Raw genomic sequence first — 27,514 nt, 5'->3', positions numbered from 1 at the left:
GGCAGACACTAGACTGAGCCACCCAGACGTCCCCAGGCATTTTTAAACAGGGATTCACTACAGGAAAAGAGCCACATTCTTTTCTTTCAAACTTAAAAAAAATTTTAATGTAATGGTCAACTTTTTAAAATTTAAATTCATTCAATTAATACATAGTATATTATTAGTTTCAGAGGTAGAATTTAGTGAGTCATCAGTTGTAATAACACCCAGTGCTTATGCCATCAAGGGCCCTTTTTGGTGCCCATCACCCTGCTACCCCCCCCCACCTCCCCTCCATGAATGGATAAAGATGTAGTAACACACACACACACACACACACACACACACACACACACACACACGGAATATTACTCAGCCATCAAAAAATTCTTACCATTTGCAATGGCGTGGATGGAACTAGAGGGTATTATGCTAAGTGAAATAAGTCAGTCAGAGAAAGACAATTATCCTACGATTTCACTCATATGTGATGTGGAATTTAAGAAATAAAACAGAAGAACTAGGGGAAGGGAGGGGAAAAATAAGACAAAATCAGAGAGGGAGACAAATTGTTAAGACTAACTACAGTAGCCACACCATTGTTAAAATGCTAACCCAACTGAGGGAACCCGAGGTAATCCATGACGGCTGAAGGAAGCACTAGTGCTGTCAGCTCTGGGGGAAGCAAAAAGGAAGAGGGGGTGTCGCCCAAACTGTGGAGCTCAGAGAAAGGCCCCCTACCGGCCTGGCCTGCGCTTCTGAGGGCACTGCCAGCCTCGCAGGTGTGGGAACCGCTGGGCAGACGGGCGTCTGAGGAGGGGGTCAGCAGGGGCTGTGATGGTCAGGCCGGGGCACAGGAGGCAGGACGCCTACCTATCCCAGCCCCAGTGCTGCCCTGCGTGGTGTGCAGGGAAGGGGGAGCACTGGTTGCTGGAGGCCCAGCATGGGCCATTCCTGCAGGGGCTGACGGGAACAGGACAGTGGCAAGCACATCCCTCCCCCTTCCCAGTCCCTCAAGTCTCTCCCATCAGCTGGCTTAAGAGGAAGAGGAGGGTCTGGTGAACCCAGTCCCCCCCTGCATCAGAGCAGAGCCACAAGGGAAGGTGTGACAGTAACACCTAATTAATCCACAGAACCCGTGACTGACCGTTGGCCTGAAAAAGGTACACATGTTAACATTTTCTTGAGGACAGTATATGTAAGTAAATATATATTTAGCTGTTGCAAAGCATACAGTTCAATGCACTAAGCACAGTCACATCACATATAACCACCACCAACAACCACTGCCAGAACTTTTTCATCTTCCCAAACTTTAAGATTGTCGCTATTTCCTCTGCTGTTGGTTCAGGTCATGGTCCCAGGGTCCTGGAATCGAACCCCACATCGGGTTCTCTGCTCAGCAGAGAGCCTGCCTCTCCGCCTACTTGTGACCTGTCTGTCAAATAAATAAAATCTTAAAAAAAAAAAAAAAGAAGATTGTCCCTATTAAACACTAACTCCTCATTCCCCTCTACTCTCAGCCCCGGCAACCACCATTCCACTTTGTCTATGAATTGGACTCGTCTAGGTCCCTCATATCATTGGAATCCTGTCATTCCAGTGCCTGGCTTATTGCATTGAGCAGAATGTCCTCAAGGTTCGTCCATGTTGTGGTGTGGGGTGAGAATTTCCTTTAAGGTTGAACAATACTCTGCTCCATGTAGAGATCACTTAGGTTTTCCCACTGATCTGTTGATGACATGTGGTGTGTTTCCCCCTTCTGGCTGTTGTGAATAATGCTATGAACACTGGTCTATATGAATTTGGGTCCCTGCCTTCTATTTTTATTTTGGTATGTACCTAGAGGTGGAATTTCTGGGTCATACTGTAGTTCTTCTACGTTTAACCTTTTGAGAAGCAGCCTGGCTGTTTTCCATAGTGGAGGATGCTGTATTTTTCTCATCTAAAATGCTCAAAAGATGTGAAGTTTTGGAAAAATACTGTCAGATGTATAGTTTGTAATTACACAAAGGAATGTGGCCACTCAACTGTCATTCATAAATACAAAATTTTATTTGCACTTCATTAGTGTAGAAAGACCACAATGCTTTTCATATCACAACACTCAAGACACGCCAAGTTATTCAAATACATAATTACTTATTTACCTTGACTAAACAAAACAGTGCAGTTTAATAAAAGATATACCAAAGATAGAGTTCACAAATTCATTATCAGACCAAAAAAAAAAAAAGAACACAGTCTAGGCTTAATAGGAATAAGCTTCACCATAAAGGGGAGAAGTTTTATCATTACAAAGGTATAGAATGTTTAGGCAAATACATGTATGTTCTTTGATATAGTAAAATGTATCTCTTTAAAATTCCTTTAAACAGGATTTGTTTAGGACAGCAGCGTTGTTTTAAAATCTTCTATAGTTTCAAAAACACTTCTTTCTTTATTGAATCTTTGTAGTTCTTAAAAGCACAGGGTATATCCATTAGGAAACCATGAGAGAGATTCTGTGGCCTCAGGACCAAGTCAAACCCCTACTATCCAACTAGTAGTACTCTACCATAACATAAAATTAATAAATACCTTCAAAGACGGCTATGAATGGAGCTTTGCTTTGTGGCAGAAATACTCCCATACTTCAGAGATGCTACAGCTGGGGTAAATGTCTTATAGATAAAGAAAAAGCACTTATGATAGCTTTATTTTTTTCCCAAAAAGTCTTTAGTTTTACAAATTTTCTTTAAAACAGTAAGCAAAGCACCACTTTCTTTCTTCTTATCAGAATATCTTCTGTCCTCATAATATAGTTAACGAGGACAATTATATTATTTCAAGAAACATTATACCTTTCATTTCTCCCATTCTTCATATTAGAAGTACTATGTTTCCCAGTGTATGTACACTAGATGCTGGGATAATGAATGAAATATAATAATTTGGAGGGAAATATGTAATTTATAACCAAAACTTACCCAGGATTGCATATTTGCATATTTACAAGTTAGTGTATAGCTGTGACTTGGATTACAAAGTGCGAAAGGAAATTGTCAAAATGATTGTAGTGCAGAATAGAACATTCTCCCCTTTCCAGGAATCATTTCCACTTTGTCTCCAAAGTAGGAAATCAACAGCATCGAACGTGTGGTCTCGGTGGAGGCAGTTCTGGTGGGATCTCAGGTTCTGGTTGTAATGAGAGGATGCTATTGGACAACTCATTCCTTAAAATATCCAGAGGCATCTTAAGGATAAAGGGAAAAAGACAAATACATTTAACCCTGCAATGTATCTGGAAGCTCTGCAGATGACATGATTGTATATGAGCAAAGTATTTCTACTAAAGGTTTCTAATCATCATCATTTAATTAGATGTTCAGGTATAAAGCCAAAACAATGAGAACCAGGTTCAGTGTGTTCTCTGCCACACACAAACACTGGCCAGTCTCGATCATACCCTATGATTGAGGAAAGGAAACCAAATGGATTTCTCTCAACAACATATATTTTCACAGAACCTAGTAATAATGGAAATTGAATGCACTAATACAGGGGAAAAAAATGGTTCTGCATTCTCAGGGGTATTACCATCACTACGGGAAGAAATAACTTCTCTTAGCAATTATATAAACAATCCTTTTTTAGAAGCTTCTGAATTGTTTGAATTAGCAGATTATATGTAGTAATAACATAAATGTAAGTTCTTATTTAAAAAATCTCTGAATTTAAGCCTACAGATGCTTGAAGAAACTGTTCAACAAAGCTGTCCAGCAATTTTCCTGCAACTTAGTTTCACGGAAAGGCCTAGGCAAGGGAAGTGGGCCCCGCTGGGGAGCACAGCATGAAGGGTGAGGTAGGACCCAGGGGCTCCCTCCTGAGACACCTGCATGCTCCAGGAGGTCCCCACTGCCTGTATCTTAATTCTTGTGGGAAAATGGGAAAAGAACAAAAGGAAATGTCAAATAAATATGGCACATTGTTATACCTGCTCCAGTCACTTCATCAAACCATCTTCAGGGCTCAGCACATCTACTTGACACCAACACTGGACTCGGTGGGGCCCCCCGCAGACGTGGCAGCTGCCACAACCAGAGGCCTCCAGCCAAGGCAACCACCTCACCTGGTTCTTCACCTGAGTAAGTTCCCTGTCTCCCTTTCTAAGTCAAACATTCTCAACCGAGACATTGTAAAGGGAACGACAGGTCTCACACGAGATAGCTACCTGATATCATTATTTTACCTTTTTCAGAATGTCATCGACAAGCTTCAGAAATATCTCGTCCACATTGAAGTTGTCCTTGGCACTTGCCTCACAGAACCGCATTCCGGTTATCTGCTGTGCGAACTAAGAACACAGGGTCATGATTTCTTTGGGGGAGGGGGTGCCACGCAATGGAGCAGGTGGCCAGGGGGCCTGTAACCGGGACAACCACAGCGTTTGGGCTCCTGCTTGAAGGGAGGGGCGGGCCAGGTCTGCTAAGCCCCGTTTAGGCTCCAACAGAGTTCGAGTGTGCGGCACCCCCGAGGTGGGTAAGTAGGCACATGGGGCAAACCCCACCAGGGTGAGTGAGGAACGACGTGGAACAAAATCCCTGAGGTGACGTGGGGACATTCAAGTTCCAGAGTGGTGATGCATCTGACATTTACAATGGGAATATCACTGATTCTCCACAGAAGGTTACAATACCCCAGGGCAAATCATGAAAGCAATTTTACGGCTTAAAAAATGTTTCTCTGTAGGAAATGGTGGGTTAGAGGATAATGCCATGTATACTGATGTGGACACTCCCCCCCTCCATTTTGAAACGATTTTTAAAACTTCCTGCTCCTTTAAGTCCAAAGGAGATGGACGTGATTGTATAATTATTTCATCATTTAAAAAAAATCTACTTGTCTCCCAATGGCAGACCGCACAGCAGTGTGGACAGTGACGTCCCCCTCTACTCCCCATTTCTCTCACCTTTTCACCTTGCTGCCTGGTGATTTCTCGGTCAGTTTCACAGTCCAACTTATTTCCAACTAAGAGAAGTTCTGCATCTTCTGAAGCATACTGTGGAATTTTACAAGAAGCCGCATTTCAAAGGTGGGCACTGTTGCATCCTGACAGGTAACGTAAACCACTCTGCTGTTTGCGATCATTGCATTCATCCACAGCCCACATCCCCCCGCCCGCCCCACCCTGTCCCTGGCAGGACTGACGCAGGTGGGGCCTGGGACAGTCCACACGGGGCTCAGGGCTTTGGAGAGCGATGCAGTAACAGGTATTCTGAGCTTTTGACCAGTAATTTCTAAGAATCTATCCTAAGCAAATGATTTACATTGCAGGCAAAGCCCTATACTTAAAGTGACCATCAACTGAAGAAAGTCCAACAAAATAGATGGAGAATGAAATAAGTTAAGGTACATAAAAAGAATGCAGCCATTAAAAAAGAAAAAAAACCCAAATCACCCATACTTTGGAAGAAATTTCAAAGACACAGGAAAGCTGGCAAGACAGAACATTCAGTGAACTAAGCAGGCTTTAAAACCACATGGAATATGGATTCAGTTTGATTTTTCAGAATGGCAAAAGTATACATTTTTTAATTTACTTCTGTGCTTGATTTTCCAAATTTTCTATTGTGACAAGATATCATTAATCTTATAATCAGGAAAAAAGTTAAGCTACATTTCTAAGTTAAAAAAAAAAAATAAAGCCCCTGAATGGTGTGACCTTGGCCGAGTCACTCAAGGTCTCGGTCTCCATCTCTGTGTGGAGTATGGGAGCAGAACAGCGCCCATCTAGTGAGGCTGCTGCAGCACAAGCATGGGAAGTACTCCAGAGTACTCGAGAAACAAGAGCACTTGTTCACAAAAAGGCAAAAAGCAGAAGTATAAAAGGGGGCAGAGCGTTATATTTCAAGACCTCAGCAGATCCACAAACTGAGCACCTCAGGGGGCCTTGAGGCTTGAGGCCATGGCTTTTCGGTCTATGGGATTAATACAGGTTCTCACAGGAAAACGCAACACCTACCTTATCAATCATCTTCATCCATTTTGGCAAATCATCAAAAGTCTCCTTCTTCGTGATATCATATACTAGTATGATCCCCTTGGCACTTCTGTAATAAGCTGAGGTAATGCTGTTGAATCTCTCCTGACCTGCTGTGTCCCTATGAAACAGCAGCGACAGTCAGCTCCCACACAGTGACCAGAGGGAGCAGCTCCACCTTCCAACACGGACGCCCCACCCCCACATGCTGCTTCTAGTCCCGTCCATGCATAAGCATCAGTATTGGTGGGGGGTGAGAGGTAGTTTTTCTGAGTTAGTTACATTCAGACAAAAACAGTCCCAATTTCACTCAAACCAAGATTATGGAAATAAGAAAACAATGTGGAAAATGATGGAAAGTGTAACTGTACAAACTTTTTTTTTTTTTTAAATAAACTTAACTCTGTGTTCCACGTGGGACTTGAACGCACAACCCTGAGATCAAGAGTCACACGTTCTACCAACGGAGCCAGCCAGGCGCCACCTCCCCACCCCCAACTCTCTCTTAACCAACATCAATGGTTATATCTGACTTTGTCGAGAAGATGACCAAGAGTTGCTTGCTAAGGAAAAGTACTATGAAATCAGTCTTGTTACTGTCTTAATCCTTCTAAGATAAAAAAGGGGTCAAAGGGGGCAGAGAATAGGTTTCCAAATATGGTAAAGTTCATTATTGTCTGACTACTACTTTAAAAGCCAGAAGCTGTATTTATTCTCCAGGCTGAAGTCAATCATTTCAACATGAAGAATGATGTAAGCTCACGGACAGTGTACAGGAGCTGGCTGAGACATTATTTTCTCCATCTAATAAGCCAAGAAACTGCTGAAAACCAACATGTATTTATGAATGAGCTCAATGGAGCAGGGCTTCTGATCTGGAGACAAATTTCTCTAAAGATAATGTAATTTAGCTCTTCCCAAAGACCCTGAACTCACAGCACACTCCCGGGGGGCATATGAGACCAGTTACCTGCAGTAACACTGCCGGGGGCCAAGGCACTGAAAATAGGCTTCTTCACTGCAAGGCCATCCAATGCCTCTCAAAATGACAGTGTGTGGGTTTCTGAGAGGTAGAATGAACAGCTTTTCCCAGATGCATCTGATCAAACACTACTTCCCTTGAGCTGCGCTTAGTGGGACTGTTTCCCTAACATGACCTTCCCTTCGGCAAACATGTTGTAATTTACAAGCTTTATTCACACTGGTCTTGCCCCCAAATTAATTCACATTAGTGATGGCATTGTTATGCCAAATACACAAAAAAGCTTGTTGGCAAATTCATTTTCACATAAAGCAAAGCCATTTGCTTTGTTCCAGAGGATGTAAGAATCCCCGGCTGCCTCTGACCGGAAGGTCCAACAGGGCCGAGGCTGGTCTGTCTCTGTCCACCAGGGTCCGGCAGGGTGTCTGGCCCGTAGCAGGCTGTCAGTAAGCAGGTGCTGGATGAAGTTTACATGTTCAAAATGGGGGAGCTGATGCCACTTCGAGGTAAAATTACTTAAAATGCCCCAAACCTGGGAAAACTGAATAGGATAGATGGGGACTGAATTCTTCAAGATTCCTAAAAAACCTTAAAGACCACACTAATGGGCAGTGCACCTTCAAGGTTAGTAAGAAGGAACTGATCCAGGTACCATTTCATTTACACAAGGATCAATGATTAAAATTATTTCTGGAATCCTAGGGAGACAGGGGTATAATATATATATTTTAGGGGTGCCTGGGTGGCTCAGTCATTAAGCGTCTACCTTCGGCTCTGGTCATGATCCCAGGGTCCTGGAATCGAGCCCTGAATCAGGCTCCCTGCTTAGAGGGAAGCCTGCTTCTCCCTCTCCCACTCCCCCTGCTTGTGTTTCCTTTCTTGCTGTGTCTCTATCGAATAAATAAATAAAATCTTTAAAAAAAACCCAACAACTTATTTAGAAGGGGGAGGGGCAGAGGGAGAGGGCAACAGGGAATCTTAAGCAGGCTCCATGTCCAGTGTGAAGCTCGACGCTGGGCTCGATGCCAGAACCCTGAGATCATGATCTGAGCTAAAATCAAGAGTTGGATGCTTAAGCGACTGAGCCACCCAGGCACCCCCTATAATTAATACTTTTGAATCAATAAGAAATTAAATCTTTGAGAGCATTGTTTCCCAGTCTATCACAAGTTATGGTTTGATCAAATTAGGATCTGATCAAATATTTTTAATACTTTAAAAAATATGCTGTGCTGTTTGGATACTGTTAAGAAATAGTATCTCATTTCTTTAAAAAGTCAAAAAAAAACTATACCTTTTTCTACTTTGAAATTTTTGGTTAGCATAGTACTTTAACAATTTAATAGGATAAACCTTTATTCTAAGCAACTTTAATCCGGCTGTTTAGTGCAACTCAACTGACATTAATTTCTGCACACATTCAAAGAATCAGAATCTAGACACTGGGGGCTCAAAAACAGTGAAATTAGAGGTAACAGGTTTTTGTTGTTGTTGTTTTTAAAAGATTTTATTTATTTACTTGACACAGAGAGAGAGAGATCACAAATAAGCAGAGAGGCAGGCAGAGAGAGAGGGGGAAGCAGGCTCCTTGCTGAGCAGAGCCCGGTGTTGGGATCGATTCTAGGACCCTGAGATCACAACCGGAGCTGAAAGCAGAGGCTTAACCCACTGAGCCACCCAGGCGCCTTGAGGTAATGGTTTTTAAATTTAATCATTTTTTAAAAAAACATTTTATTTATTTGACACAGAGAGAGAGCCCAAGTAGGCAGAACAGCAGGCAGAGGGAGAGGAAGAAGCAGGTTCCTCACTGAGCAGGGAACCCAATGCGGAACTTGATCCCAGGACCCTGAATCCGAGCTGAAGGCAGCCGCTTAACCAAGTGAGCCACCCAGGTGCCCCTAATTTTAAATGCTTTTATTTATTGTGGTAAGATGACCTGACATGAACCCTACTCTCCTTTAACTCCTTTATTTGTGTAAAATATTGTTATGTATAGGCATGAAGTTGTACAGAAGATTTCTAGAATAAAAAATAAATAATAAAAAAGCCAACAGTTGAATGATAGGGAGAATAAAGGGCATTTCTCATAAAGTTAAAAACACCTGTAGCCTGGGTGAGGCAGTCAGGAAACTCAGAAACATTAAGAAATTAGTGATCTCTGTTGGCTTTCATTCAGACACAGAGAAGAGGGCAAACCTCAAAATGCAAAATCAGAGGCAATCATTCTAACACAAATAACTGAGCCAGTAAGTACAATTTACAAAAACCCCAAGGAGGAACCCTTAATCAATTTGCCACTCCCATTTAAGGTCATTCCTTAAATTCCATCCATTTGTTTCCAGCTCTGAAGGCTTGAGGTAGAAAAGCATTTTCCTTTGAGAGACTATCCTCTATTTCCAAGATATGTGGGTCATGCAAATTTTTGTTTTCTATTCCTCTGAAGCTCTTTTGCTTATTTCCACTACTAAATTATCTGCTATCACATTCAGTCAAAGAATAGGGAAATGAAATGCAGACACAGCTCAGCGAGTATGGATTACAGATCTCCTATGCACCAGTACCACAGAAGTCGCACGCACCTGAGTTCCTACTTCTCAAAAATTAGCTGCTAAGGAGACACCAATGCAGTGATCATACTTCTATCTTTCTGTGAAGATACAGAATCCTAGTGTTTCCTCTTTATCTCCATAAACCTGAGTTTTCACTGTCGTGATAGAGGATTTCTCGAGATTTGCAGTGTACTAATGTCAGCTAAATTGTCATCTGCTTCTGTTGAAATATGCGGTGATTATTTCTCTCTCTGCTTTTTGGTGCAAACTGAAAAACTCCGGCAATTCTGTTTCCCCAGTTTTGTAATAAGACCATGCTTTGAAAACTTAGAGATTCTTACTTGTATTTAATACATCCACTTAAAGACGGAATTATTAATTTGCAGGGCAGGAATCAATTTCTGCACACGAAATGTCCCCACTTCTTCCAAGCAGAGAATGAAAAGCAAGCCTTGATGTCGACATAAGAAAGCTGGCTAAAACCAAAGCCCCCCACAGGGAAGACGGGCGTGCTGGACAGGTCGGAGGGGCCCTTATATAATGCATGTTAATTCCCTGTGTTTAATCTTCAGGATAGCATCTGAATGTCAATTCATGAAGCTGTCTTCTAGCTGACACACACTGTTTTAGCTACACTTACACAAAAAAGCAATTTTAATCACAGAGATGAGAAAATGGTCCTTTTTTCTGGCCACAGATAATCAAGGGACTGAAAAATATGGCAACGATATAAAATGTCGCATAAAAGTGTGACAATGCCTCCTGGAGCTTTCAGTATCTTAAACTTTTAGGAACCTCTGGTTCATATTTCCTCAGCTCGGCTATATCCAGAAATCATCAAGAAAAAAATTGAATTTCTTCTAATCAGATCTCTGTGAAAACCAGCTGGGAATGTCCATGGACTAAAATTCTAGAAAATCAGAGCACAGCTATTCTTAGCAGAGCAAGGCTACAGAGGCTCTTTGAAGAGCCCTCCTGGCCCCTCCTGGGTCATCAACTGCGACAGCAAAGTGGTGACAGCAGGCTCGCAACAAAGCAGACTATGACAGCAATGGTGCGAGCGCGGCTTCTAACTCTGAAATGAGTCGTGTGTTCCTTTAAGCAGTGAGCCTCGACCCCCATACTTCCGTTCTATCTACTGCGTTAACAATAATGAAGGAAATGTTTAATCCTCTATACAAAATGCTTCAGATGACAACAATCTGGCTTTGAGTTTTGTGTGATTAACAAGTGGCGGGCATTTTGTGGATGTGTTATTCACTGCTGAAAATCCCTTTGGGAAAACATACGTCCTCCTCCCTCACTGAATCACTGGAATGTTCCCGGTGGAAAACATGTAATCAACCTTTCCTTCTTTCTTTTCTTTTGATTTTATTTATTTGCAAGAGAGACAGACAGAGAGACAGAGTGAGAGAGCATGAGAAGGGAGGTCAGAGGGAGAAGCAGACTCCCTGTGGAGCTGGGAGCCTGATGTGTGACTCTATCCCAGGACTCTGGGATCATGACCTGAACTGAAGGCAGTCACTTAACCAACGGAGCCACCCAGGTGCCCCGTAATCAACTTTTCAATACAGTCACTAAATCTCGATTTCTTTCCTCAGTTGTATTCTTCAGTAGAGTCAAGGAGAAGCAGAGCAGTTACGCTGGGGAATGCATTCACTTCCCAGAGAAATAATGATTTTCAGGGGTGTCCTGTGCCTTCCTGGAACTGTCCCAGCATGCTTTTCCCCACAGGCGGGAGTCACGGGTGAGGCCCTCTTAGAGATATTCAGAGGCACTGTCTGGAGATTCCAGAAGTAGCCAATGTCATTGGCACAGACAGTCTTCGTGGGCTGAGTTCCAGGGAGCCACAGGACATTTGAACATACTTTTTATAGGTCAGATTACTACTGCCTGAGATGAAAATTGAAGTATGAATTCAGTAATTAAGGTACATCTGCTTAGCCAGGCCATGATGTCATCACCTAGACACTGCCGTCACTCATGAAGAAAGCTCCACAGACGGCCTAATATTAGCTCCATCACCCTCTGTTCAGTAATGCCCTTCAGATAGGATCTCACCCACAGGTGCTAGGCAGAGGTGAACCACCAGGATAGTCCTTTGAGAGATGGTCTTTACCTGAGAGAGCTTACAATCAGAAACAACAGCTCATGTGGAAGATACTTCGTTGTCCCTTCCAGAGCTTAAAAATGGGCAGCAATGTGACAAAGTTTGCCGGCTTTCCAAAAAAAGGGCTACTAAAGTAAGAAATATCCATTTGTTTGGTCATTAAGTATTTAGGCAAGACTGTTAATGTTTCATAACCAAACCAAAGCCCAAACCCCCACACTCCCACTCCCAAATAGTCCTTATGGTGGGTCACACAGCGGCAGGGGACCCAAACGAAGACATTACCTCAGACCCCTCCGGTGGGCAGCAGTGCCCACCCAGGGGCGCGGGCGGAGAATGAAGGCATGGCATTAACATTCAAGCATTAGGTGACCGATGATGCCACAGATGAGGAGCAAGGAACGCAGATGAAAGCAAACACACACATGGTGGACAAACACTCAGAGCTGAGGTGGACCTGCAGAGGAGTTAGTAGGCTGAGTACATGACAGCATATGTGACCAACACAGGGGCATCCTGGAGCCCCTCCGCGGCGCCACGCTGAAGCCAGCACCAGAGGGGCTCTGCGCCCAGGGGTGGGCTTCTAGGGACGCCTGTGGGCTGCTGGGCGCCCACAGCCCGTTCCTAGTGCCCCGCAGCTCCCCACGGCAACCTTAGCTGCTCATCCGTGACGCTGCAAGAAGGGGCTTCTCTTGAGGGGCTCTGGATGCATTCCCAGTTGGCACAGGCGGGGCTCATGTCACGTGGTACGAGCCATGTGGCCAGCGGGAGCATGCGTGTCCCAGTGCGGTGCTCACACCGCGCCACCCCGGGCAGCCCCCAAACCGTCTGTGGGTGGTCCGCCTTGAAACCGCACAGATCGGGTCGGCAACGGGCTGCAATTTTTCTTGCATACTCTCAAACAAAATCACTTTAAAAACGTGAAGACAAGCATTGGGGCAATCACTTTAGGGATGACAAATTGGCTATTAATACAAATGATTGGGAAAGAGGCATCGAGGCCCCAGTTAGCTATTATTAAAGTAACATTCTTTTTTCCCCATTCCCCAGGTGCAAATGAAGGAGGAAATAAGTAGTCTTTTCTAAATTTTCTCACTGTTCATTTTATTTAAAGATGAGCAAAGGAGAGGAAAAGTAGGAGAGGCAAGCCAGCTTGGACAGTTAATTTTATTAGACAGGCGTACAGACTGTGAAGACACATGGTGGTTACTGGGGGTGGATCCCCCACTTACCAGATCTGTAATCTGATTTTCTTTCCTCTTAGCTCTACAGTTTTGATTTTAAAGTCAACACCTGCAAACAAAACAAATGAAAGTGAAGCAAAAAATAAAGATGCAATTTTCCATAAAAAAGAATCCTATTTGTACCTTTTGTATTCATTATCAGTAAAACAAAAAACCTGATGTCACTAAATCCTAAAAGGAAAAGCAGAAGTCCACCAATGCCTGTAGCGCCCAGTCTACGAAACACTTCCACAGGCAAGTGAACGAATCAACCTACGCCATGTTTTACCCGGAACTACCTATGTAGCATTTGCTAAACGTAGTATGATTTATCACTACTACAAGTTCAGCATAAAAGCCACTAAAAAAATGCATTTGGTAATTACATTAACAATTGAATGGTTTTAAAAGAATGATACATTGGGGGAAATTCTTACAGGAAATGGAGGAAACAACCTTGATTTCAAACAGCCTCAGTCTGAATTTAGAAATTATCTTACCAAATTCTGTAGCATTCACAACAAATTTAGTTAATATATAAACAGGACTTATTACATTGTCAACAGCTGCAACAGGAATTATTTTTAAAAGACTTACTTATACAGGCTAACATACCCAATTTTAATTTCTTTTCACAGGTGAGGCCCTCAGATTTTAACACTGAGCAAAACATCATGTATCACTCACTGTCCTTTTCTAAGTAAGCCCTTAAAGCTTCAGGTAACTTTTTAAACCAAATTTTCATTTGTATATGTTACATGATATGGGTCTCAGTTATAGAAAACTTGTAGATTTCTTTTTTTCTAATTTTTAATTTTTTAAAAAAGATTTTATTTATTTGACAGAGATCACAAGTAGGCAGAGAGGCAGGCAGAGAGAGGAGGAAGCTGGCTCCCTGCTGAGCAGAGAGCTCTGAAGCGGGCTCAATCCCAGCACCCTGGGATCATGACCTGAGCCGAAGGCAGAGGCTTTAACCCACTGAGCCACCCAGGTGCCCTGAAAACTTGTAGATTTCAAAACAATGTTTTTTTACACCATTTTTGCAACTAAGAAAAACAAACCAAAGGGATGCCAATGGAATCTGAGAGTTAGAAACACTCCCTCCAGGAACCACTTCCTGCCTGTTTCTTGGGATCCGGGGTCGCTGTGCAGCCAGGCCTCCAACGAGCAGGGGCCCACCGCTGCCAGTGAGGGCTCAGCAGCCACCTGGTGGGTGAGGACCCCCTCCCGGGCTCTCCATCTCAGGGATCTGTTGCAGCACTGCAAAGTCAGATGATGTTCTTGAGGTGAAGCGAAAGACATGTGACTGACTTTTATAATTAGTAACACACTGCAGATACCAATGCAATATAGAAAGACATGTTTACAACCCGGGGTTGGGGGGGGAGCAGCTCTCGGTCTGTACAATGAAGAGAAATGGCAGGAATAGAAACTGTCACAAGAGAACAGAGCTAGGGAATATGCTTTAATTCTGAATCTCTTACACCAGCCATCATTTCAAATGTCACTGAGTGAAAGCTGGTTAGTTCCATTTCACTTTCAGTTCTGGAACCGATTTGCTCTTCAAACTCAAACGACACTCTAAACCAGCCTTGAAACAGGAAGCATGTTTGTGGACTACCAGTATCCTCAGAGTTCCCGAATGACTCAACCATAGGGAAGAACGTCCCTTAAAGTGATATTCCTCGGCAAGGCACAAGAAACAGCCTGGAGATATTTGTTACGTTCTGATTTTAAACACACACAGCTTAAGGACAAAACAGCCACTCCTGCTATTAGCTACAGTGAGGGCCTCATCGTGTTACTCTGTGATAGCAAACTACAAATCAAATTCATATTTTTGTCATGACCACTATTCTATTTTATTTTGTTTCCAGATACCTTGTGGGTTTTTTTTTTTGTTTTTTTTTTTAAGTTTCAGCTAAGGGGGCTGTAACTTCGGTAAAACTTGTTACAGAGGCTGCTACTTTGTTAAAAGGATTGGCAGAAGTTACCTCTTTTGTGAGCTCTGCTTCAGGTCAGTTGAAAGGAGCCCTGGAAACAGGCAGCACCAGTAATTTTTGTTTTGATTAGGCTGTTTCCTCTCAAGAATCACTCTCAGCCTGAATATGTCAGGCACTCTTTTTCAACCTACCTGAACAACTTCGGCAACTTTTACGAACAATCCTTTGTAACCACAAAGTCTAATGAATAAAAGTAAAAGCTAAGGCTGTCAGTGTTCAGAATCAGGAAATAAGCGGTAATGTTATCACCATGTGGCAGTAAGTACATCACTAATTTAATAGGAAAACAAAACGAATATGAACCGACAGTGAACAGGATTAAGAATCTGCTGAGCCAAGATGAAGACTGTCTAGTCTCAGTGAGATTAATGACTTCACTAACAACAGAAAAATAGCCCTTGGCTAAATCTAAAACCCCATAAAAGAAAAGAGCCCATTAAAAGAGCACGCTCTCTCGAATGCCGTATCCCTTACCACATTTAACCACCATTCAGTAGCCCGTAACAACTGGAAACTTACTCCAGCTTATGGCTTATAACAACTAAATGTTTCTAAAAACCATCTTACATGAAGAAAAAAAAAATCTCTCAGCGTTGCCTATTTTAAGAATTTGCATGTCAGAGAAGTTATAATGATCCTTCATAGAAGGTAGTAAGTCTTCCACAGCCTCAAATATTCAGTGGATTCATTTCAGGAACGGTCAGCACAGAGCTGGCCTTAGAAGGAGGTGCTAGGACCAATGTTTAGGAACAGGCAAGGGGCAAAAAGAGTGGCATCTCCATCTGTGGCCCTTGTTGAAAACCCTGTTTCCGACAGGTAACCCGATGACCAGGGGAAGCCGTCAGCCCTACCATCAGTTGATGGAGACAGTCCCTGCCCTCAAAGGGCTCAGTCATACTGACCTAAATCACCAGCTCATGCAGTTGTTGGCAAAGAAGTGCCTTTCCTTGCTGTTCTCTCTTCTTAGAGTGCCTCCTTGTCTGTCCAGAAACCTTTTTGGTCCCAGGTGATTCCCCATCTGAACCCTTCTGCCTGCCCCCAAGTCCCAAGTGTGCACTCTGTTCTTGGACCTGAACTGTCCTATCCCTTCTTTGTTGTGTTGTGCCTCCCCAAGGACAGAGTCATCTCTGACTCCCTGCAGTCTAGGATACAGCCTGGTACACACAACGGCAATGCCATCAATCTGATCGATGAAAGCCACGCCCTCTTCTCTACCAAATATTGGACACATAAGGAGAAAAGCTGACTCTTCTTGGAAAGCTTAAGGAAATTCAGAACTGATCAGTACAAACAAAACAATACAACAAAACTCACACAAAATACCTTAGTAAGAAGGAAAGACAGATGTTCTGAGGGTCTGGTAACACAGACAGTCACCTAGAAACAAGAGTGTTTCATTTCTCTTACAATTCCAATTGTTGATGGTAAGTCCTTAAAGGATGGGGCAGTCCTAATACGCTCATACTCTCTCCCTTCATGCCCTCATCGCAGGGGATTATTATGGTAATAGTTGATTCAGTCACTTAGATGGGAAGTGGTCCACTAAGTGCATTATTCTAGCAACAGGAGATACCTTTAAGCTTACTAATGCTACGAAAGTCTTTGTAAAAATATTTTCATCAGAAAGGACACAATTCACAGAGCTATAATTCCTGTATCAATGGGCACAGATGGTTCTATCTGAGTCACCATGTCTTCTTGATCTTACTTTTCTTCAGCAACAATGATAGTGGACATCTGTCAGACCCTCTGTGCTGACACGGGATCCTGTGGCGGCCCAATGAAGTGGGCATTATTATCCTCATTTAACAGAGGGAGACACCAGTGTGGAGAGAGGTCAAGGTGCTTTGCTTTAAGGTCATCTCACATGCTAGCTGAGTGGCAGGATCTAGATTCAAATTTATAACACTGCCCACAATGAAAACTTGTTATAATGAACGTCATATGCATGCATAAAAAGGCAAGGTGTGAAATGTTCTGCAAATGACCCAGAACCACCCTAACTGAGCTGTAAAAGAATAAAGCTTAACTTTGCACTTGGCCTTCTTTGTATTTGTCTTTCATAAACCTTAGCAATAGCATAAAGAATTGGCATACTTACTGCTGATAAGATTTCTAAGTTCCCCTTCAGGCAAAACATTTCTAAAACATTACCATAGTTCTCTCTGCCAGGCCATAAGAAGTTACAAAAATGAAAATGGCAAAAATAAACAGAAGCCTCTTTCTTCACATTCCTTTCCAGCAAAAAGCTAAACAAATAAAAGCAAAAATAACACCAGGATCCACACCTATGATGACAGCTGAATGGACTTCTCCCCTTTTGCTTCTTTGCCCATCTCCTACAACCCCAAGATCTGAGTTTATTTTACTTAACACTTTCAAGAGGTTGAAATATTTCACAGACTTTGAAATTAAATTTGTCTCCATTCCAACAGTGGTTATGATGTTACTGCCACTTTAAAATAACGATCTTAAGTTTACACAGCAGCTTTTCTTCCAGGGATACAGATTTTATAAGGCGTCATCCGATTTCGGACATGATATTTCTACCAAGGGAGAGGATTTCCGGCGTCTTCGTGGAGTCGAGAGTGGGAAAATAAATTAAGAAAGGAGTCAAAGTCACATAGAGAGAGGTAAATTTAACATCGGAAAACAAGTCACTGGCACGTGGGGCCAGTCTTCTGCCCAAATACCACCTACCAGAGGAGAGTACAACCTAAGTCCCCAGAGGAAGCACCATGTAAAGAAAAAAAGGATTCAATGACGATTCAACGCAAGAGAAACCAAGTGCTACGACTGTAAAATACCCAGCAGAAGGTACTATTATTAAAATAGAAAAATGATGGTATATGACATTAAAAATGCTCACCGGGCCAAGGACATGAAGGCTCTATCCTATCAGCAAGAGGTGCCTCTTTCATTCCAAGTTGGACACGCCAGCCAGTGTCTCCCTGTCCCTGACACACGCAGCGCAAAGAGGGAGCCGTGCACAAAGACTGGACCAACAAAGGGGTACCACGAAGCGCATGAGGCAGGGATGATCTGAGGGGATCGATGTCAAAGGAGAGGCAGGGAGGGAGGCGAGTGTGTGCGCCCCACAGAGCCCATCAGAACAGGCAGGCGGCTGCATTTTCACGAAGCATATACATGTACGAAAGACCTTCACAGGAGGGAGTTTGTTCCCTTCCTAATTAAAGTATTAAGAACTCTTCTATGTTGTTTATTGCACCTCGGTACTATTCTAAGGGTTTTATGTTCATTAATTCACTGCAATATATCCTCCTAACAATTTTATGAGGCAGGTATTATTGTCCCCATTCTACAGATGAAAACACTGATGTCAGAGGGGCTAGTAGCAGCCCAGTCACCAAGCAGGTAAGTATTAAGGGCACTGATTTGAACCTGGTGGATGGCTCCAAGCTACACTCCTCCAACCTCACTGTGCAGGCTCACAGGCGGGACAGCTGGAAGGTATAAACATATCTTTAGATTATATTAGTTTTGAATCGTTAGGGAAATATTTTTAAAAAGAAGAGTGAGACTTGCTGGCTGCCTTGGACAACAGTTCCCGCACCAGCAAGGCTTCCTCTGCTCCCTGGTTACAGACAGACCCCTCTGAAAAGGCAAAGTTAACTTGCCTTTGGTCTTAACAGGAAGAGAATATAGAGGGAGGGGAGGAGAATCTGGGGAAAAAACCCCAAACCCCAGAAGATCAACAGTGGATCAGTAATATTTTCATTGTATGCACAAAACATTAACTTGACTATTTCTCAGATTGGGTCCATAAAAATGCAGACTGTCAAATGCATTTTGCACTTCACCTGGGTCATGTGTTTACATTTATTTCTTAAAAGATCTGTTTATTTATTTTAGAGAGAGAGCATGTGTAGGAAGCAGGCAGGGGCAGAGGGAGAAGGAGAGAATCTTAAACAGGCTCCATACAAAGCACGGAGCCGCACACGGGGCTCGATCCCAAAACCCCGAGATCATGACGTGAGCCAAAACCAAGAATCAGATGCTCAACCGACTGAGCCACCCAGATACCCCTACATTTTGATTTTCGCATTCACCTATATATTTCAGTAAGTCTCTGTAAAGGATAAAGATTCATTTGTAGAGTGTTTCAGAGGTTTTGCATCTATGGCATAAATTAGGAGAAGGGAATATAACCGACCCTTATAATGGCCTCTTTCAGGCCAGGTACCCAAGATATTATACTCCCATTTATTCCTGTACCAGGAGGTAAGAAAAGCATGTCAGTCCTCCTTATTTCTTTCCATGAATGAGGAAACTGAACTTAAGTTGCTCACTTAAAGACACATGACTGCTCGTGCGAGAGGGGCCTCCCACCCGGGACCCTGCATCCACCTCTCAGACCCACTCCTTCCACCTATCACACCGAGGGGGCTGGGGACGGAGGGGCCTCTCTAGAAGGAGTAGTGGCCAAGGAGAAGGTGGAGTGGTTTTCTTTAGAAGTTGAAAATTCAAAGTGAAAGACGGTAGGTGTGATTCGTTAACAGTCACCCAGGCCCGAGGTTTTGGTGCAGGGTTCTGAGGAGGGAGAGAAGGCATTTGCACACCCCTTCACCTGGGGCCTGGCTCAGCCTCAGGGGTTCCTGAATCCTAAAGGAAAGTGGGAAAATGAGAATTTTATTCATCAGCTACTTCTAACACACGCCTGCCTGAGGTGGAGTTGTGGGCTATTGTTCAGTTTGCAAACTAAGAAGACATTATTACATAAGCCCCAGAAACCAAACAGTGGTGACCGCCAGATTTTGGTGGGTGGGGAGGAGAGGGAGGAGAAGGTTTTCCATGGAATATAGTGTTCTGTTAAGCTGGTGCTGTGTTTTCTGGTTTCAACGGATAAGGAGTTTCTGAAAAACATAATCACATTCAATTAAGGGCACTATTTTTTAGGTCTGTAGTTTTGGTTTTTCAAATGTCAAAGCTGTACAATCAAAGGACAAAAGGAGAATAATCAATTTCTTCCTCTGTTCAAGTACAGCAACATAGCATTTTATCTCTTTCCCAACGTTTTATTGTGGCTGCTGCCACGACTCTGTCTCTTGCCCTTCTAAAAAGGACAAGCCAGGTAAGGAGGCACTAGCTTTGTGCCCTACAAAATGGCTAGCGGAGCAGCGTCTCACATAAATACAACAGCCTCTCTGCTAATACCCACTGACTGACAACATTACACAAAGCTACATTAACTTTACACATCCCAACAAATGCTTAATTAGAACAATGTATCTGGCACTCAAGGCTGGAGAATAGTTTGGACTTAACAGTTCTCAGAGGAGCCTGCTCTGCCTTCTGAAGCCAGTTCTAAGATCTGCTAGCAGACGGCTCCTGGCCACTCCACACGGCTGGAGGGAGAGAGGCAATCTCTAAGAATCTCGATCTCTAGCATGCATAATGAAACCTTTCTTCTTCCGTGTGGCACAGGGAGAGAAAGGCTGAATGCACTTAAGTCAGGCCTTTAAATAGATTTTTATTCAACTTCAACAACCAGACGGCAACCAAATTTCCATACTTTCTTTGAAAGCGAACTATTCCACAAGAAGGGACACACTCAGCACAAGCGTCTCTGTTTGCACCCAGTTCATTAAGTAAATCAAGCTAATGACAATGCATAGCATCTGCTGGTATAAGAACGAAATGTTAACCATCCGCATCTGTTCCTTTCACACTCACATCTCCCTGAGTCATCGTGTTACATCATTTTGGCAGGGCAGTGAGACAGCACTGAAGAGGCTCTCGGTCTTGGGCTCTCGGGGTGGGAATTCTGGACCACGCTCCCTAATTCTCTTTTAAGTGAAAACACTTAGTCAGATCAGCCACGGCATGGAAGACTGTGGAAGACTGCATAAGAGCAAAGAGGAGCAAAATAAAATACACGATTTAGAATTTCAATCCAGTAGTAGATGCTCATTCTGGGTTTTCCGGCAAAAAAGTCTGATCTGTTTCCAGAACGAAGCACAAGCAGTCAGCTTCCCCTGACGGCGGTTTCACTGCTTTGAGGTAAAGTTGACCAGACCCTTGTGGGCTGCATTTCACTCAGCGCGTCCCCTAACACTCGAGGCCAGAACCACAGAAAGCCATTTCCGCAGGGGCTTAGCGTTCACCTGTTTCCTGCTAATACTCTCCCCTACCTGTACCACTAAGTTTCCTGCCCATGAAGCAGGGTCCCCAGCATACCTTCGGCTTAACTCTGGACTCTGACAGAAGCACCATTACCTTCGAGCAGTTACTCCTGGGGCCAGCCGGGGTGGTGGGGGTGGGGGTGGTGTGTTTGTGTGTGTTTGTGTGTGTGTGTGTGTGTCTGTCTGTCTACCGCACTGCTGCACAGCGAGGAAAACGCAGAGTGCTAAGGTCCTTGCAACTAAAGTCAGAGAACTTTTTAATGCTGATGGTATGTCTCTCCTAATTTTTTGGGGGTCTACTTCACCTTTTTTCCTTATTCCTTTATTTTTTGAAAAGTTGGTAGCAGCAGAGTTTCAAAAATGTCTTTAGTTGGCAAAATAAAACAACTAGCAATCCCAGGCTTCCACTGCCCGGGGGATACATAACCGCTCAGGAAAATTGGAATTCTGGTCTAGACTGCCTTACTCCTACTTTTCCTCTATTCATACATATAAAATTTTGGAAAATTTTAATAAATATGTAAAACGCTGAAGATGTCTGAATGTCTGAATAGTTAGGTAAGAAATCTAATCCTTAGGGCATATTTTAAAATCCAGAATGCAAGTGATGAGTGATGATAGCGGCTGAGTTAAAGAAAGTTAATTTCAGTGATACCACAGGTCAATGATCTTGCTATCTTCACAGGCCTGCAGGAGGACCAGATTCCATTAAGTCTTGAAGGACTCTGTGATGTCTGATTGCGAGTCATGGAATTTTCACAGAGCAAAGGAACTTTAAACCTCAGAGTAAGCTAAGGAACAAACAGAAAGAACTCACTTATAGTCCTGGTCCTGACCAGCTATGCCACAGAGGGTAAGGTGCTTACCTCTCTGAAACTTTGCTTCCTCATCTATAAAATGGGAATAAATTCATGGATGGCTGTGAGGATCAGACAGTGTCCCTTTTGCTGGGATATAGTAAGTGCTCAATAAACAGCAGCTATGAGAATAGAATGTTATATTTTGTATGCAGAGACAAGGAAAGTACTTATCCAAAGTCACAAGCTAGTTAGTGACAGAGCCTTAAATCAAAAGCCCAGCCTCCTCATTCTTACTCCAGTGTTTTTTTCTAGAATGCAACGCCGCTGGTGCAGGGGTGAAGGTGGGTGCTACCTAGTAAAACCATTTTAATTCAAACAAAGTTAACAACTAGCTTCCAACAAGTACTCAGAAATAAAACAAAGGTCAAGAAATACAAAATTTTAACGGGTTTTCTTGCATGTCAGATAGTTGTAGATTTCTACAACAGAACTAATTTGCTTTCACTTCCTAAACTTCAAAACAGTGCTCCTCTATTTTTTTTTTAAGTTTATTTATTTAAATAATCTGTACACCCAATGTGGGGCTGAAACTTAGGACCCTGAGAGCAAGAGTCACACAGCTGTCTTCCAACTGAGCCAGCCAGGCACGCCTGCCTTGTACTTTTTAAAGGACCTGTCAAATTATGCTAGTTCTATCGGGCTAATTCAATTCTGTGGATACAAAATCCCACTTGGAAATAATACTCCACCGAGGCAATTTCCATTAAACAGGTCAATTACTAAATAGACTTTCAAAAGTTTTTACTTAAATATTTTAAGTAAATATAGTCTTTTTAGCCTTTCATGGCCTGGTGGATTTTGTGTGTGTTTTAAACCAAATGAACTTCGGATTTGATAAACAATACAAAAAACAACAACAACAACAACAACAACAACAAAAACCAACAGTTTGCTCATTTTACAAATCAGGCTCTTTCTCTCAAAGCCCTTGGGATTTCCACTCCAATCTTTTACACAAAGTTCAAGTGAATCTGAGTGTCTGTAACCAGGCACTTATTGGAGGCACTCTCCTCTCTGAGCTAGATGAGGCCATCACTTGAGTGACCCACCAGGGTGGGTGGGTGGGCGCATGCTCAGACACTTCCCTGCCATGGTGTGGGGCCCGGGGTCTCTTCCAGACTCTGTTGTCATGAGCAGCACACATCTGCAAACCAGACAGGGAAAGTTCACTGTGGAAGAGAATCTTCCTCTATGTGGATCCAACCTTGCTACTAAAACTCGGAAAACTGCCTCAGAAGGACAACTGGCCATGGGCTAACCTGCTCAGCCGGGAGGCATTCAGGTGAGGCGACCACAATTCACCACACCCAACACTACATTTAAACAGCATTTTTCTAAAGGAACATGGGGAATGAATTCATCTTTACAGCATCCAGACAACAAACCCTCTTCCTGCTGCCCGTATCAGAGGGGCTTCCACTGCGTTCCTCGAATCTTCTGCACACGTCTCCATCACCGCTCTTACCAACATGGGTCATCCTGTTCCCCACAGGCTCTGAGACACTTCTGGAGACCACGTCCCCTTTAGCAGTGGATCTCCAGTCAGTAGCATAGTACCTCACTCCCAGTAGATGCTCCGTAAATGATCTGATTGCAAGAAGGAACAAAACTCAGAGGCAGAGACTGAAGGGGGGCTAGTTGGCATTCTTGAAGTATCTTTGTACTCTGGATTAGACCAGAGGTTATCAACTTTCTCTGAACTTCCCACAATTAATCAACAGTTAGCGAGCCATGAACTGTAGGCTATGTTTGGAAGAAACAAAAATGAGCAAGACAAAAACCCAACCACATAAGGAACCCCACAATGGTAGCAGCGTGGGAGATATGTGAAATGTATATATTTATGTTTGCCAGGAGGAAAGAGAACCAAACTGCCTGGTCTCCTTGCCTCCTGTTTCTTCATCATTCCCAAATAAATATCCTATGCAATCTTGCCAAATTAAGTTTCACTGTCTCCATGCCAATGCTATATTCAGAGGCCTTTCCAGCTCCAGTTGCTATGGGATAAGGTCCATGCTCCTTAGCATGGCAGTCAAGCCTTATTCCTTATTCTTGAATAAGGTCTTGAAGCCTTATTCCTAAAGTCTACTAATGAGTCTTTCCCAGAATGTGGCTGTGAGACTGTGATTTATACGAGGAAATATATTTTGGCCTTTGTCCACATTCCTGTCAGAGCTCCTAGAACCCTTGGAATTTTCTAGAGAGCAAATTATAAAGGTGTCTTTTGGTATGTTAATGAGGTGACTTCTGGAATGCCCCTCAGGTCACTAAAAGATGGGGGCTGGTCAGCAGAACCAACTAAGTGATTAGAGGGTCTGAATTTTTTGATCCCCGCCCCAAGGACGGTAAAGGGGATGGAGACTGAGCCCAATCATGAATAGCTAGTGATTTAACCATGCCTATGTAATGAAGTCTCCATAAAACCCAAAAGGGCGGGTTCAGAGCTTGAGGGCTGGGGAACACATGGTATATGGGGAGAGAGTCATCCCCAGGGACCACGAAAACACTTCCTGCATCAACTCCTTTTACAATTAACTGGTAATCTACAAAGGAGAAGGTTTCTCTGAGTTCTGTGAGCTGCTCCAGCAAATTAATCAGACCTAAGGAGGTGGTTGTGGGAACCTCTGATATCTATGGCTGGGTCAGAAGTACAAGTGAAAGCCTGTACTTGCAGTTGGCTGTGAAGGGGGCGGGGGTGGGGGTGCCGGGGGTGGTTTTGCACTACTGACTGCTTAGCCTGCTCAGAAAACCCTTCTTCACCTCTTCTCTTTCCCACTCTAAAGCACATCTCTGCCCATCTCCTATCCACACCCCCACCCCTCCAACCTCTCATTTATCCACCTATCAGTGCCTGGGCTGATTTCTCTTTATCACACAGTCCAGTCATATTATCCTTCATTTTCATATATTTTGAAGTATGCAGCCATCAAACACTGTTACTTCTACTAAATTGCCTTTACCTCTATTTACACCAGGTACTAAAATAACAATGTAAACCTCATTTGATCGTTCAGTAACTCCATATCCTCTTTATGGTCCAAGATTGGATATTTAAAACAGGTACAGTAATGCTACTCAGTTTTAATATCATGGTCCCAGGGGTTATCATTTTAAAAACAAAGGGTACGGAGAGCCCAAGCATTTCCCAAATAGTCCATTCTAAAAAAGGACCAAGGGAAACACTTCTCAAAGGCGAAACAAAAAAGACAGTACGAAATTTGGGGGTTTAATTTTCCAATTAGACACTGAAAATGTAGTACTGTTCTGTTACATTTAAAAACCATTCTTCCCCAAATTGTACTGCCTTGGCTACCACTGGTTACAATGCCAAGTATGTGGACAGGAACACGGAAGATACGTTTAATTCTGTACTTCAAATTTAAATACTACTCAATGTTTCTTGGACTTCCTTGCGGGAGATCCTTTACTGCCTATCACTGAAGGTGACTGCCCTTTCCTTTTAAGTATTAGCTCATCTATGCGGTTCCTCTAGGTTTGACAGCTTTAACGGGTTTTCCATTGGAAAAAACTACTACCCATACCAACCCGAAAAACTTCCATACCAAGTCTCCTAAATCTGACTTCATTAAAAAACTTCCCCTCTGCAGTTTCCATTTTAGATGCTGCGGGTGAAATACTTTCTGACCTGGAGTTACCGTATTTACTTCACTGCTGCACTTCACCCACTTAGGTGATTTTGGAAGACTCCGCCCCATTTCAGCAAGTCCCAGGGTTATTTGAGGTCACCGACAAGTACAGCTGAAGTCCCTCTGACCCGCACTGACAGTTAAAATGAGAAACTTAGTGTAGTTTTAGTCTTAATATTCTCCATAGAGCCTCCGCAGGGAATTTCAAACTTCATTATTTCGGCGCACTGGAAAAGTGAGTTCAAAATTAGCAAATAAGCCCTGGTTCTCAGAAGGCGAGCCTAAGCACCGGAATTCGCTATAGATGACCCACTTTGGCCATTTCCGCCAGGGGCAGAGCTTCAACTTCACTACGCTGCCTGCCTGCTTCCCACCTCGCAGCACCTTTTTTCTTGGGTGAGTAATGGAAGGGCCAGGAGTTTCCGTGCAGAGATTCTCACACTGTCCCTGAAAACTGAACGGGACCAATGCATCACCCTGGTCTCATGACCGGCCCTTGGAGGATGCGAGAGGGGACGCTGGTTCAAAAACCAGCTCGGATCAGGACGTGGGAGGGGTGTGAGGGGTTTGCGCCGTGGGAGGATGCACGGCCCGGAGGCCCCAAGGACAAGTCTGCGTGGAGACTACCACGAAAATCTCGGTCTGGCTTTAGGAACAGGATCGAGGGACTTCCATTTGGAGTCGCCCCTCCCTCGAAATTTCACCGAGGCCCATCCACCAAATACAAGGCCACCCAGCTAGAGGGGGAGAGGCTCACAGACGCAAAGAAAGCGCGGCCGGTAGGGCGCTGGGCACCGCGGAAGGGCAGCGCTGGCGACGGAGGGGCCCAGCCGGGGTCCGGCCCAGCCCCGGAGCCCTTACCCACGGTGGACTTGCAGGCCTCGCAGAAGGTATCGTCGGTGAAGCGCTCCATCAGGCTGGTCTTGCCCACGCCGCGGGAGCCGATGATGATGACCTGCAGCTTGAAGTCGGCCGGCCTGGGGGGCTGCTTCCTCCGGCGAGCCTGGCCGCCCGACAGGGCCGGGGAGCCCGCGCCCAGGCCGCCGCCGCCCCCGGCCCGCCTCTGCAGCGCGGCGCCCGGATCCATGCACGCATACGGCTCCTGCTCGGCCCGCCGCCCGCCGCCGCCCGCTCCCGGGCCGCGCGCCCCGGGCCCCGGCGCCCCCTCGGCCTCCGCCACGCGCCGGGGGTCGGCCCCGGGCTTGGTGTCCGTCCGCTCGAGTGGCCCCGGCGGCCCGTGGGCTCCGCGCTGCAGCGGCGCCGCCGGCCGGCTCCCCGCGCCCGCGTCCACACCACCACCGCCGCCGCCGCCGCCGCCGCTGCCGCCGCCGCCGGGAGAGGAGGAAGGGAAGCAGCTACTCCGCAGCAGCGGCAGCAGCATCCCGGACGAGGAGGGGCAGGAAGCGCAGGCGCGGGGCGGGCGGGGCGGGGCGGGGCCGCGGGACCTGCGCGGGGCGGGCGGCCCGTCGCTCGCGCGTCCCCTGTCGGCGGGAGGACCGCTCGCCTAGCGCAGATCGTTCACCCCGGCCGGCTTCGCTTTGCGTCCTCCTAGTCCTTGCTCTCCCGTACCCTGCTGCTCCGTTTCCGATGCCCTCTCTTCCCTGTCTTTTCTTTCTGTCGGCTCTTGTAACTTCTATTTCTTCTTCATCCTTCCCCCTTCTCCTTTTTCACCCCTCCTTTCCCTTCTTTCACTAAACACAGTCCCCAAGCACGACTGCAGTTCATTAGCCATCTCTCCCCCAAACCTGCTACATTCTCAAGATAACATCCCCCAAATCACTGTTGCAAACTCGAAGAGTTGCTGGGACGCTCGCCCGAGCCAGGCCTTCTCCGTTACACCCTGCCAATTGGGGGCTCCCGTGCAGACCCAGTCACGCTAAGGCCCCACCTTCTCCCCGTGGGAAGTAGGTTTCTTCGTCTTGCCGGGTCCTGTCTGTCTTTCATAGGAAGAAATGTCATGTCTTTTCCATAGGAAACACACGAAATCAGTTAT

General features: G+C 44.6%; 1 protein-coding gene and 1 long non-coding RNA gene across 3 annotated transcripts; one reads left to right on the top strand and one right to left on the bottom strand.

Annotated features, from left to right (window-relative positions):
• Window positions 1-2,013: 2,013 nt before the first annotated feature.
• Window positions 2,014-26,917, bottom strand: RAB12 (RAB12, member RAS oncogene family). Its single transcript, XM_047696965.1, has 6 exons — window positions 26,383-26,917; window positions 12,878-12,938; window positions 5,987-6,125; window positions 4,934-5,023; window positions 4,214-4,318; window positions 2,014-3,217 (listed from the first exon to the last, which is right to left on the bottom strand). The coding sequence occupies exons 1-6, from the start codon at window positions 26,900-26,902 to the stop codon at window positions 3,104-3,106; spliced, it is 1,029 nt and encodes a 342-aa protein (XP_047552921.1). The 5' UTR covers window positions 26,903-26,917; the 3' UTR covers window positions 2,014-3,103.
• Window positions 4,419-17,740, top strand: LOC125081967 (uncharacterized). Of its 2 annotated transcripts, XR_007121839.1 has the most exons (3): window positions 4,419-5,056; window positions 11,137-11,282; window positions 17,372-17,740. It is a non-coding gene; the product is annotated as an uncharacterized LOC125081967 (long non-coding RNA). The 2 variants fall into 2 exon arrangements; XR_007121840.1 differs by lacking the exons at window positions 11,137-11,282; window positions 17,372-17,740 and adding an exon at window positions 9,922-10,372.
• Window positions 26,918-27,514: the final 597 nt, after the last annotated feature.

The sequence above is a fragment of the Lutra lutra genome, chromosome 12 (assembly GCF_902655055.1).
Source record: "Lutra lutra chromosome 12, mLutLut1.2, whole genome shotgun sequence".
NCBI lineage: Eukaryota > Metazoa > Chordata > Mammalia > Carnivora > Mustelidae > Lutra > Lutra lutra.
Note: the sequence above shows the minus strand (reverse complement) of the source record. Positions and strands in the feature narration are given on the sequence as shown.

What these genes read in the sequence shown, in the direction of transcription:
- RAB12 (XM_047696965.1), bottom strand. Translation starts at nt 26,902, where the DNA reads ATGCTGCTGCCGCTGCTGCGGAGTAGCTGCTTCCCTTCCTCCTCTCCC. An exon ending in GGCCTGCAAGTCCACCGTGG is followed by an intron (nt 12,939 to 26,382) that starts GTAAGGGCTCCG and finishes TTTTGTTTGCAG; the next exon opens with GTGTTGACTTTAAAATCAAA. An exon ending in TCGATGACATTCTGAAAAAG is followed by an intron (nt 3,218 to 4,213) that starts GTAAAATAATGA and finishes TTTATCCTTAAG; the next exon opens with ATGCCTCTGGATATTTTAAG.